Source organism: Microtus ochrogaster, linkage group LG5 (assembly GCF_000317375.1).
Source record: "Microtus ochrogaster isolate Prairie Vole_2 linkage group LG5, MicOch1.0, whole genome shotgun sequence".
In the NCBI taxonomy this organism is placed as follows: Eukaryota; Metazoa; Chordata; class Mammalia; order Rodentia; family Cricetidae; genus Microtus; species Microtus ochrogaster.
The window spans coordinates 53464150-53476456 of record NC_022031.1 but is presented as its reverse complement, the minus strand read 5'-3'; the positions used below and the strand labels follow the sequence as shown (position 1 = coordinate 53476456).

Here is a 12307-nt window from a genome sequence, read left to right as displayed (position 1 = left end):
CGGAGGGGGGAGGACCTTGGACTTTCCACAGGGCAGGGAACCCTGACTGCTCTTTGGACTGGAGAGGGAGGGGGAGAGGAGTGGGGGAAGGGGAGAAGGATGGGAGGAGGGGGAGGGAAATGGGAGGCTGGGAGGAGGGGGAAACTTTTTTTCCTTTTCTCAATAAAAAAAAAAGATAAAAATAGAATTAAATGTCAACAGGAATTAGGAGAAATAAAATAACAACTGGAAACTGAAGAATTGCATTGTGCTTGCAATTAGTCATCAATATTATATATACACATAAACTAATATGTATATAAGTATGGTAGTATGGGATATTAAACATGTAAGCACTTATGTGCATATGATATTATAGTATATTATTTCACAAAATTGGACTGTAACTTAAATCATTATACTGATCAATGTAAAATAAATCTTAAAGTTTGGAACTGCAAAGAACTTGTATTATTATCCCCAGGAATGGACAAATCAAAGATAATCCTTTTCTTCCATCTAGATAGTGAAGCTTTTAAAAGTTAGAGCAGTGGATGAGACAGTAAAACTGTTAGAAATTGAAGCAGGACCTTGAGAAGTAGTGATCCATGAGAAAAGATGCTGGTGTTGTTATGTGAACTTGCTAAAGAAATAAATCCAAGTGGTCTTTGGAGACTGTTTGAAGTCTGCAGGCTTCTGAGAGGACTGCTGGTCTTACCTTCCTGACTAGACAGAGCAGGCTGGTTTCTCTGGTAGGCGAATCCTACAAGAACATTGGCAGTGACAGTCAGCTTATGTTAGTTACATGGAATTGAGGGTGAAGAGATCATGTTAGTTAAAACATATTGATAGCGGTGGTGAGTTAATGTTAGAACACATTGGTGGTGGTGCTGAGGTCATGTTAGACCTCAATGATGGTGGTGGTTATGTCATGTTAGTTAGAACACATTGACGGTGGTGGTGAGGTCATGTTAGAACCCATTGACGGTGGTGGTGAGGTCATGTTAGAACCCATTGATGGTGGTGGTGAGGTCATGTTAGAACCCATTGATGGTGGTGGTGATTCATGATAGAACACATTAGTGGTAGTGGTGATGTCATGTTAGTTAGAACACATTGATGGTAGTGGTGATGTCATGTTAGTTAGAACACATTGATGTTGGTGGTGATGTCATGTTAGTTATAACACATTGATGATGGTGTTGAGGTCATGCTAGATCACAGAGATGGTGGTGGTGACATCATGTTAGAACCCATTGATGGTGGTGGTGAGGTCATATTAGTTTGACCATTTTGGCTAATGGTGGTGAGTTCTGGTTAGATCAGAATTTGTGCATCGTGCACACATTGAATAACAAATTTGTTTGCTCCTTCACCAAACTTTTCACCTTACATTTAGACTGGAAGATTTAATAAATATTTCTTCCGTTAAAACTATACATAAACCTACAGTTCTCCGTTTGGGGGTCACAGTTGACATATTGATCAATTCACTTAGTCCATTCATCCACAAGAACAAAACTCTACCTCAAATAATGAAGGTTTCTTTTCTTTGAAGTACCATGCCAAGTCATCATACTACATAGTAGATCTGAACAGAACTGTGTTTTTCAGAAGAAGGTACGCATCCATGAGGCAGTTATGAAGGAGTGACATCTTCTAATTCTTTTTAGAAAGGGAAGTCAGCAAATGGAGTGCTTGGTGATGCCTTCATGGAGCTGAGACATCTGAGCATAGGAGCCATTAATTAGAAAATGCGGTGCAGCCCGTTGGTCTGCCACACCTTGATTGCCATGTGGTCTCACCTTTTAAGGCTGTTGTTTCAGGAAAGTGGGGGCTTCCTTGAGAGTGAGCGCATGCCTGCAGGCAGAGCTAGAATGGTTGGGAGTCCTTGGTGCTTGGTGAAGGCCTGAGGGGAACTCTTTTTTGTTGTTGTTGTTGTTGTTTTGTTTTTGTTTTTGTTTTCAGAGAGAGATTCTCTGTGTAACAGTCCTGGCTGTCCTGGAACTCACTTGGTAGACCAGGCTGACCTCGAACTCACTGAGATCTGCCTGCCTCCTCCTTCCAAGTGCTTCCATTTAAATTGGGGGAAAAGGTAATTTTTTTTAAAGAACACACAGAACAACTAAATAATAGCAAAGAATGATTGTTAAAACCTAAAAAATAACACTTAATAAAAATGGGGCTTTGAATGTGTTTCCTTGTTGTGGGGCACACGTAGGAACCCAGGTTGCAGCGGGAGGGTCCTGTTTGATTATGATAGGCTTCCAAAGAGGAGCTGGGTGGAACTGGAGCAACAGACTCCGCGTGAGCATCCTAAGAGCCCTGCTTCCCATTCGCCTTTCCCTGTGCTTCCACGTCCTGGGCTTCTGCATGCCAAATCATATTCCTAAACTTATCTTTCCTCCGCACCCTCTGCACACTTCTCAAGCAGATCTCAGCTGTGCTGCCTGCATTCCCGTCTCCAGGGAGGGAAAGTCACAGCAGATGGGGTTAGGGCAGAGGGCTGACGCATGTGACAGCAAACGACCAGGCTGCTGAGTAGAAGCTGTGAGCATCAGGAAGCTCCTTCTCCCGGGAGACCCAACTAACCACTGAAGAAAGTTGAAAATGAGCCCTTTGAGAAACGCTATTAAAAGTAGTAAAAAATTGCAATTGTGCCGATGACGTGCTGCTGTGTGCTTATTCTGATGCTAATGAGTTTGACATTAGGGAACTCAGAGGCTTTACAGCTACTCCCTTATGTGATTCAGTTCTTTATTGGCAATCTTTGAGAAAATAAATGGAAAATGTATTGCTAATAAATACATAACACGATAGGGCATTAGACAGAAAGCCATTACTTTCAGGATTTAGAAAGAGCTTTGTTCACCAGTGTGACTGCTTCCAGGATCTTTTGTTTTAGGTTGGTGTGTGGCAAACAAAGGGAACTAGGCAGGTGGAAAGCTCCAGAACTCTTTCTGAACCAAGGAGTGCAGCAGAATGAGCCAAAAACCTTTTTTTTTTTAAGAAAAAAAAAAACAAATTTAAGTTGTGTTCAAATACAAAGTAAGAATTCTCTAGCTGCAGTGCTCCTTTGCATTCGTCCACATGGGCTACAGTCTGTCCTATGTGGGAATTTGCTGCCTGTTTCTCCTACACAGTTGCTGACTTGAGTTCTAAAAGCTTCTGATCCATGCCTGGTCGAAAGCTGCAAGGAGGAGGCACCTGTGACTCTGAGGCCTCTGGTTCAAGACACTGTCCAAGGTGAAAGGCCAGCAGCAGAAGTCCCCTGAAAGGAAGGTTGGGAGCTTGGATCTTAAAACGTCAGACCTGCCGGCTGTAAACTTGTAACCATGGGTACATGCACATGGCGTTAGTAGAGCCAGGACCTCTCTAGGATGCACAGTGCATTACACTGGCTGTCAGTATTGGGTTTTTGTTGTTTGTTTGTTTTCACCCTGGAACCAAATAGAGCTGATGCAGTCTTGTGCATGGTGACTCAAGTAAAGTAAACCAAAAGCAGGTTGTTTCCTTGAATAGGAAGTACCAACACTGGCCCTGGGATCTTTACTGGCCTCTTTTGGAACAACTCCGAGAAACAGCCAGTCCATTCTGTCTTTTGTAGCTTCATCACTAGAGTTCATTGCAAACTGTGCCCTAAGTTTTTCTTTTGATGGCCAAGATTAATAATAATAATAATAACATCAACAACAATAATAGTAATAATAGGACTGGGGATATCACACAGTAGTAATGTGCATGTCTACCATGCATAAGGTCCTTGTTTTAATACTTAACGCCACAAAAGAATCAGAAAATTATTAATAACAATATAGTTTATAGTATAACAATTTCATTGTGACCAAATTATAGGCCAAGGATGCCAACGTGTCTTCTGTTGTTCACTGAAGTTCATTTAAATAAGCATTTTTCTTGTCCAGCCTGATATGCTTTCTTTCTTTCTTTTTTTTTTTTACTTTTTTCTTTCCACTAGAATGAATTCTAAGATTTTCCACTAAATTGAACAAAAATATTGCCATACAGGTTACCTGAAGAAAAAGTGGTGTGGTCTCATTATTGTTATTAAAAATAGGATATATTGAAAGAAAAACAACTTAAAGAATTTATATAAAGGCTGTCCTGTCAGCAATGGTCACCCATGTGGATTTGTCTTGAAATTTATTGTTGCTTCTGAGTTTAAAACTGTGGCTGTTTCAGTATCCAGTGAGCTCCCTGTTTTAAACTGCTAAGGAGCTGACATCCTCAGAGGCCACAAAGCTTTGCACATCTAGTTATTTGTGTCTGCCCTTACAGAAAGGTTCATGGTTAAAACAGATTTAAGAATTTAATGTGAGTTCATTTGTATTTAAAGATTAGTTAGCTTAAAGATATTTTGAAAACATATTCTGAAAAGTATTTTAGATGACTTCCAGGGATAGTTTCTATAAACACTGAAAAGTGAAGATTTGATTGTTTTGGGGGAAAAAAAGTCTATTTGTAATAATATATGTCTTCCGAAGTAATTATTTTCTAAAATTTGTATATTTTGCAACAGATGTATCTCAAACTATGAGTAAGAAAATTTGACAAAGGCATTTTATGTATTGCCTGCCTTAAGTTAGGTTTAAATGGGGCATACTTTTAAAATACACAAAACTCAAAAAGCCTAAACCTGACAATGCTCTTGCCCCTCTTTCCCTGTCACAAAACCGTGCCTCTGAGGCCACGGCACGGCGGCTAATAGAAATCTTCGGCATACGTCCATTACCTATGGGAATAATAGAACTATTTGGCAGGAAGATGTAGACATATGGCCTTGGTTTGCATTCAGCGTTGCCCGTTGTATAACGTTTCTGGATAGACTCTACAACAGTGGCGGGGACTGGAGATCAGAAAGACAAGGTAATGAAGTCTCCACTATAACATTTTCTGAGCTTCTCTCAGGTCGAGGCTATCTCCTCTTGCCGATGCTACATTTCTCAGGGAGCCTAGAAAGTTCCCTTTGGAAACTCAGTCACCTCTGAGTAATGTGCACAAGTGTGGTCCTTTGGTAGAGCTGTTGCCTAGAGAACTGTACCGATAGCAGTGTGAATCTCCTTCCTCCTTCAGGTTTGCTGTTTGCAAGGGGATTAGGAAGGGCTAAGTGAGACGAGAGGCATCGTAAATCTGAACTGGACACGCCACTAACCCCTCAGCCTTCTATACAGAATCATGCAGATTGGAGAACTAGAATTGAGAACAGGGGGCCTTAAATACGTGAGAATTAGAAACTGCCTGTAAATATGTCGTCATGGGGGATATAAGAAAGCATTGTGTTAAAGTTTACATTTTTGAAGAGGTTGACACTAAATATTCTATTCTTCCTAAGTAATTGATAAATATATTAAAAGCTAGACAAATTAAAAGGCAAGATTGGAAAAAACAAATATTCTAGCCTAGCATTTTTCACACATCAGCATTCTCCTCTACTCTGTATCACGGCTCAGTTTTTCATGACTCTCCTTACCTAAAGTGGATATCTAGGCCACTACTTTGGACTGATCCACAGCTTTGTTTGGAAGAGGCCAACAACATTGAAAGAAAGGACATTTAATATTGGCTTCTTTGTGCTCAAGCTGGACAAATTTCATTCTGATAGACTGGCATCATCTAGTTTTCATTTTTCTTGACTTTCAGGCCTTTTCTAGTATCTTAGATTTCTCTTCATTGTTTTTGTAAATTTTACTTCTGGTAAGGAACTATCCATTAGGGATATATTGGATCTCAGGGTAAGAATTCCAGGACCTTCCAGTATAGCAACTAAACAGCCTCCCCATCTGCCATGAATTTCTCAGGGTCCAAAGGACATTTCATGCGCTGAGGATAGAAGTCATAAGAAAGGCACTTGTTTGGCAGATGCAAGGTCCTGAGTTCAGTCCCTACCTCCACCATAAATAATTAAATCAGAGAGAGTATCTCACAAGAATGATGTAATATAATTACATAATGTAATTTAATAAAATATTGCTATCTCAAACATGCCAGTAAACACAATGAACACTGCTTAAAAAGTGAAAAAAAAAACACGGCTTGATTAATAAAAAAAATCTTTTTGCCCAAGTTCAGTTCCCAATATCGGTGTAATAAGTCAGGCATGGTGGTGTGCACTTACTTGTAAATTAGTAGTGGACAGATGAAGACAAGAAGGTTCCTGGAACTCATTAGTCTGCCCGTCTGTCTGAATCTGTGTGCCCCAGATCACTGTCTCAAAAATAAGATGGCTCGCTACTGAGGAATGACTCCCAAGGTTGACCCTGGCCTTCCCATGCACATGTGTCCAGGCACAGCCACATACTCAGGTACCCTCCTTCACATACAATGACTTCTCCCCCATAAGCAAAGCACACAAAGAAAAAATAAAAACTTTAAAAGAAGGGAAATTATTAGACATTGGATATATTGGAAGAATTTCTCAAATTGAAAGTCCCCATTTGGGGTAGATATCAATACAATATTAGCTGTGTATGAGTTTTCAGAAATTGCCTCAAAACAGAATTATTATCATGACTTTCCCATGTATTATAAACCTGCCCTTCCCCCAAAGAACCAGACTCTATGAATCTGTCCTACTGTTATTGCATAGATCTTTGTTGAAGAAAAAACAAAATACAGTGAGTTTGCATTTGTGAATTCTGTATGGTGTTCCTTGAACCCTGCCTCTAAGAAGATACTCTGGAGCTTCCTCTCAAACCCAAAGTAGGTTTCAGATCTCTGCATTGCAGTGTTGAGGTAGCAACCCGGTGTTTGCCCTTGATGTGATAAGTGCCAGTTAGAAGAGATTGTTAGGTACAATAGCTAGGAAATTGTTCACACATCTCTGTGTAGGTCTGTGAGTAAGTAAAGATGCCAAATAGCATCTTCCAACAGTCAACTATGATTTCATTCTGCGCTTATTTTTCCTCTTCATTGTGTATCTGCTATTTCTACTCCTGATTCTTATGTATCCTCTGCAAAGAGTTTGTTGACTTTCTTCATTTTATTAATGTTTTCCCCACGTGCAGTTTGTTCTTACTTTTGCTTGACTACCCAGAACAACACATCAGGAAGCCTTTTGCAAAAAGTCTCCCATGTTGCTATATTATAAGCTAGTTTTTGAATAGGAACTACCTTTTTATTTCTGTGTAATATTGTATGTGTTACAAGTGAGCTATATGTTACCCTGAACTCTTCCCAGTTTGTTTGCTGAGACCGCCTCTCACTGTTTAGCCATGCTGACCTTGAACTGGCTCTGGAATCCAGGCTAGCTGGCCTCAAACTCACAAGATTTGCCTGTTTCTACTTCCCATGTGCAGGAATTAAAGGTGTGGGCCACCATGTGTAGCATATTTTCTTAATGTAGTTTCTTATGAAGAAAAATAGGATAGTAAATTAGAATTACTTGTAGGCAACTCAGAAATAGCTTCATTTTTCTGCATAAATAATGAAGTTGGCTATGGGAAAGCTGCATAAAATCCACAGGACAGGATTTTACAATAAATTCCTGTTTTGAAAAAAATTCATAAGTTTTACAATGTTAACTAAAATTGGTTCAATAACATTTTGGTGCCTAAACAGAAAGATAACAAAATATCACTTTCCAGTAAAGGGAAATAGTATTTCTAAGAATTGTAATTTTCAAGATTGCATTATATGTTATTTAGGTCATTTTTCTTGACTCATGTAACAATCAGATGTCTACTTTATAACTCAAGAGGAACTGGACAGGATGGTAACCTCTTCTACCCCAAGTTTTCAAACATGTGCAGCACAGTGGTCTCTGCACCTTGAATTATGTGACTAGAGCAAGACACCTACCCTAGTAAGAGGTTTGACTCTAGAAAAACCACCCGTGTTCTTTGCAGTGTATCAAGGCCTTTGGGAATAATACAAATGAAGAAAATTTAGAAGTTCCTGCTCCCAGATATAAAGTACTAGAAAGTAAAGACCTGATGTATCTATTTTTATGTGTGTGTGTGTGTGTGTGTGTGTGTGTGTGTGTGTGTGTGTGTGTGTGTGTTTTCACAGTATTTTGGGCTACTGAGCTCTGCCATGGTCCAATAAAATATGGTTTTGAATTAGAATGGAAGAGAAGAAAAAGACATCTCACAAATGTTAAAATTCTCCACAAAAAAGAAATGTTTATGTATTTTCAGTTTCTGATATCGTTACTTCCCAATGACAGACACTGAACTTAACCCTGCTCTTGCGGGTGAAGGAGATATCCTATAAATTTATAGCCTTGTTCCATTGCATGTCTGTTATTAGGCCCAAATTTCAACTTCAAAACTTATTAACACTTACAGCGGATATATAAGTTACACCAAATAGAAAGGAAGGAAGGCAGGAATGGAGGGGGAGAGGGAGGGAGGGAGGGAAGGAGGGAGGAAGGGAAGGATGGGGAAAAGGAAGGAAGGAAAAAGGAAGGAGGCAGGGAGGGAGAGAAGATAGCTCAGCAAAATGGTTATGAGATGAGATTTTAAGAGCAGTCAAGGAGTGTTTATGCATTCCCCCAGTGGCTATGGTGCAGAGGTGGCCACGTAAGGTAGTCACAAAGCCCAGATCCATGGCTGACTCCTCAAAGCTCCTAAAAAGAATACTGCATTTTAGCTAGTTTCTGAAAGTTTTTTGTATGCCTTCTGGAACTCTTGGCAGTCTGTGTTCCAGTTTTGGTAAAGAAATTCATGGAGCTCAACCATCCTTCGTGTTGGGGGCATTTTAAGAGTGTCTAGGGAAGGTTAATAGTACCTGTGTTGCTGAATAATAGTCTTGCTTCATGTGAATTCCTGCCCATGGGAATAGCTTCCTCAGAAATATGTGATGTGTTTCATCATTTTAACCCTCACATGCTACTGATCTCCCTTAATCTAGTTATTTGTGTAGCCCACAGAGCTACGTTTGCATGAGCTGAGCCACTTTATATGCAGCAGAGATCCTCCAGGGAGGAGGGGGACTTCACAACGCAGTACTTGCCATCCTAAGTAAACCAAGCCCTTTTAATCCTAGGCATCTGCCATAAACTCATATGGTTTCAGAAGAAAGAAAATCAACAGGAAAAAAAACCCACCTCCGTTTTATTGTTGTTTTCTCTTATTGTGTACTTTTAAAATATTTATAACAATGAACCATTTTATTTAGACTAAAGCGGCTGCTGTTCAGTCAAAGCCATGAACACTTTTTGTTTGCTAATTTTAAAAGCAGTTCAACGATTGGTTTATTATTATGAAGCAATGACAAAAGAGTTCTGGTGGGTTTAATAGTTTTAGCTTACGAGAGCTGTTGTTAATTTCATCTGTAGTGTTGCAGGTGAAAAAATGCACAATGGATAAATAGTCTATATTGGTTTAACTGAACATAATATATAGTGTGTTCTCGAGTTGTTTGTCTCAATAGACTATAGTAATCAAAAGTAATGAACCTATTATGTGCAGGACCTTGGAGAGCGTCGAATGGCAGTAAAAGTGTGGCACATAAAAGGTTTATTAAAGGAAATTAAAGTCCATCATTGCCACACCTGCTCCCCTATTATAAGTCCATGGCAGGTCAGTGCCTTCAATCACAACCTAGCCTCTGAGAGTGGAGCCTAGCTCCTATTACCATGGCAGTCACATTGCCACGGCTTGTGTCGGGCTTTAAGGACGGGAGCCACAGAGCATCTCTGCTGCCTGTCTCTCGTTTTCCGCAGGAAAAGCAGCTTACTTACATTTAAGAATTCTGAAAATGTGCAAAAGTGAATAAAACTGAGAGGTTTTTTGTGGGTTCTAGCAAAATGGGTAGATGTCTTGGGGTCAGAGTATATGAAAACAGAAGGCTTTGGATGCCTTTGTATCCCTTTGATCATTTGTTTGATTACATTTAAAATATTCAGTAATGATGGGAATTTGGTACTTCCATGAACCTCACTTGGATTTTATGTTTCTTTTACATTTGAGTGATACGATGACCGTAATTTTTCAGGAAATCAGAGAGTAAATGTAGTTCATTGTGGATAGTTATAACTCCCAATGGTATTTTTTGGGGGGGGAGCACTACAAGCATTTGTCTTTGGGTTGCATTTTTATATAGGCTTTTGTTTTTCCTAACTTAGAAGATGTGTACTCAGAAAGCATATAGAAAGCCGAAGGCATTTGAAATCAGTAAATAAGTCTAGATCTTTTGTCTTCCTGTTTGGAGTTCTCATTTCACAAGCACTGCCTAAGAGACAACCCTTTTTTCAGTCTTTGGAATTCTATAAGTATGCAAATCATTAGCAAACACTTGTGGCCAAGGCCATCTGCACCCTGGCTGTTAGCATCTCTGGTTTCCAGCATCTGTAGATGTGTCTCTAAATTCGGTGGTACTCTCCAACAGTCAGCCAGATTCCATAGAGCCAGAAGGGGATGCAGGACCATGGAAGGCTATAGTCTGCTCTTCATAAAGATCTTCAGAATGTCTAATTACATGTTTTCACAGTCTGATCAGTGACAAAGTAATGATCTCCGTACTTTGTGTTCACATTACAGATGGATGCGGAGGTTGAGGATAAATCATTGCCTACTCTCTCAAAAGGAACTGAAGGTGAGTTAGTGAGCAGGCGCCCTGACACTGCCTACCACACCGTGAAGGATGGGAGTGCCTGTGCTTGTCCCTTGTGTGTAGTAAGAGTCAGTGAGGAATGCTCCACAGAAACCTTTGGGTACCAGGAGTGATGCTCTCTAGTGACGGGAACAAAAACTGGATTCCTAGTTTACAGCTGAAGCTGAATTTTATTTTTATGCTGTCTGGCTTAGTAGTCCCAGTCCCTACTTAGTTCAAGTGAAACGGTAACATTTGTTTTTTGATTCTTCCTGCTGGGAGTTCCAGGCAGCTCCAGAAAGTAATGTTTGGAAGGTTCAACTTGCTGGCTACCCCTCTTTTTTTTTTTTTTAACCAACAGATGGTAATGTAATATTGAAATATAAACAGGCCCTTGATGATCTAAACAGCTGGAAAACAGGATTGACTGGCAATTACACCCCTCAAGGAAAATAACTTTTATTATAATTAGCTATATTTTTGTGACCCTGAATTCTAAGTGGAAAACTAGTTTGCCATGGCTCTGAAAACATCCTGGAAAGCTGTCCTTCACACTCCCTTCTGGTGTCCATGCCCATGCGGGAGAGAGCTGAGCCCTGCGACCCTGTCTTCCTGGGAAGGTTTGGGAGTTCAGAGTGGCTACCCAAATGCAGTGTGCTAGTTAGCTGTGTGTTTACATATGCAGTCAACGTAGTTAATTCCCGTTTAACCAAAATCCAGAGTACCAGCGTTTTTCATTCAGTCAGGTTGAATTTTTTAGTTAAAATGTGTGCAGTTGTTGCCATTGACCGATGAATCCCAAATGCAAAGTAATCCTGTGTGCAGTATGGACTTTTGTCCACTGAAACAGAGCTTTTACCCTGTACTAGTATTTAGTTTTACTTTAAATGACTGTTGAAATAATCATATCCTGTATCTATCTTTAAATTTGACATAATGTGTTTCTAGGGCATTAAATTTTTGTGCAGCAAACTTCTCAATGGGATATATACTTAAGAAAAGTAGTCAATTTCTTTTTTATCTCTTTAATTAGAATAAGCTCGTGCTTGCTCTAGATGGCAGGATTCTAGAGATTGGACTGTGTGTCTCTTATTTGGAGCTTTCAGAGCATGCTACTCTACCACACTTTCAAGATGTGGGTCTTTTAATTTGCAAATATCTTTGGTCTTTATTTTTATTTTATTTTACTTTTGGCAATGCACACACAGCCTTAAACAGAGCCAACATGTTCTTTTCTAAGTGAACTACTGTTCTTGTGAAGCGTGAGTAATTTGGGAAGCCACCTGTTGTCTCCCTCCATATGCTGCTTACCCCTGTGTAGGCAGGTATTTATCAACACAACTTCCTTGAGCTCCCAGCCTTTCAGGCAGAAATTCAAAGCTCCTTCTTGTGAAAGGCTGTTGATATTAACAGTGCTGGAGCTTGCTCCTGTCTCCGTATGGAGGAACTGTTTGGGATCAGCTTGAAGCACTTACTAGTGAAGTTAACATTTCCCTCCGGAAGCTTGCTTACGGGTATTAAGTATGGATGCACAGAGCTGTGGTACGGCACATAAGTAGATGCCTGCGTAGACTCCATGAGCCACAGACCTATCCCCAGAACCACAAAAATAAATAATAAATAAATAAAAGCAGTAATCTTGAAATTCTTTTAAATAGTTTCTCATTGGTGGTGGTGGTGCATCCTTTGATCCTAGCAATTGGGAGGCAGAGGCAGGTTGAAGTCTGTGAAATCAAGCCCAGTCTGTGCTACAGAGTGAGTTCCAGGACAGCCACAA

At 40.0% G+C, this 12307-nt stretch overlaps 1 protein-coding gene across 3 annotated transcripts in view; it reads left to right on the top strand.

Moving 5' to 3' along the window:
* Positions 1-12307, top strand: part of St18 (ST18, C2H2C-type zinc finger) — a 123274-nt gene that overhangs the window by 20440 nt on the left and 90527 nt on the right. For all 3 annotated transcript variants that reach the window (XM_026786744.1, XM_013351942.2, XM_026786742.1), the window contains exon 3: positions 10479-10533. In XM_026786744.1, coding sequence (XP_026642545.1) covers positions 10479-10533 — 55 coding nt within the window. The remainder of the gene's footprint in view (positions 1-10478; positions 10534-12307) is intronic.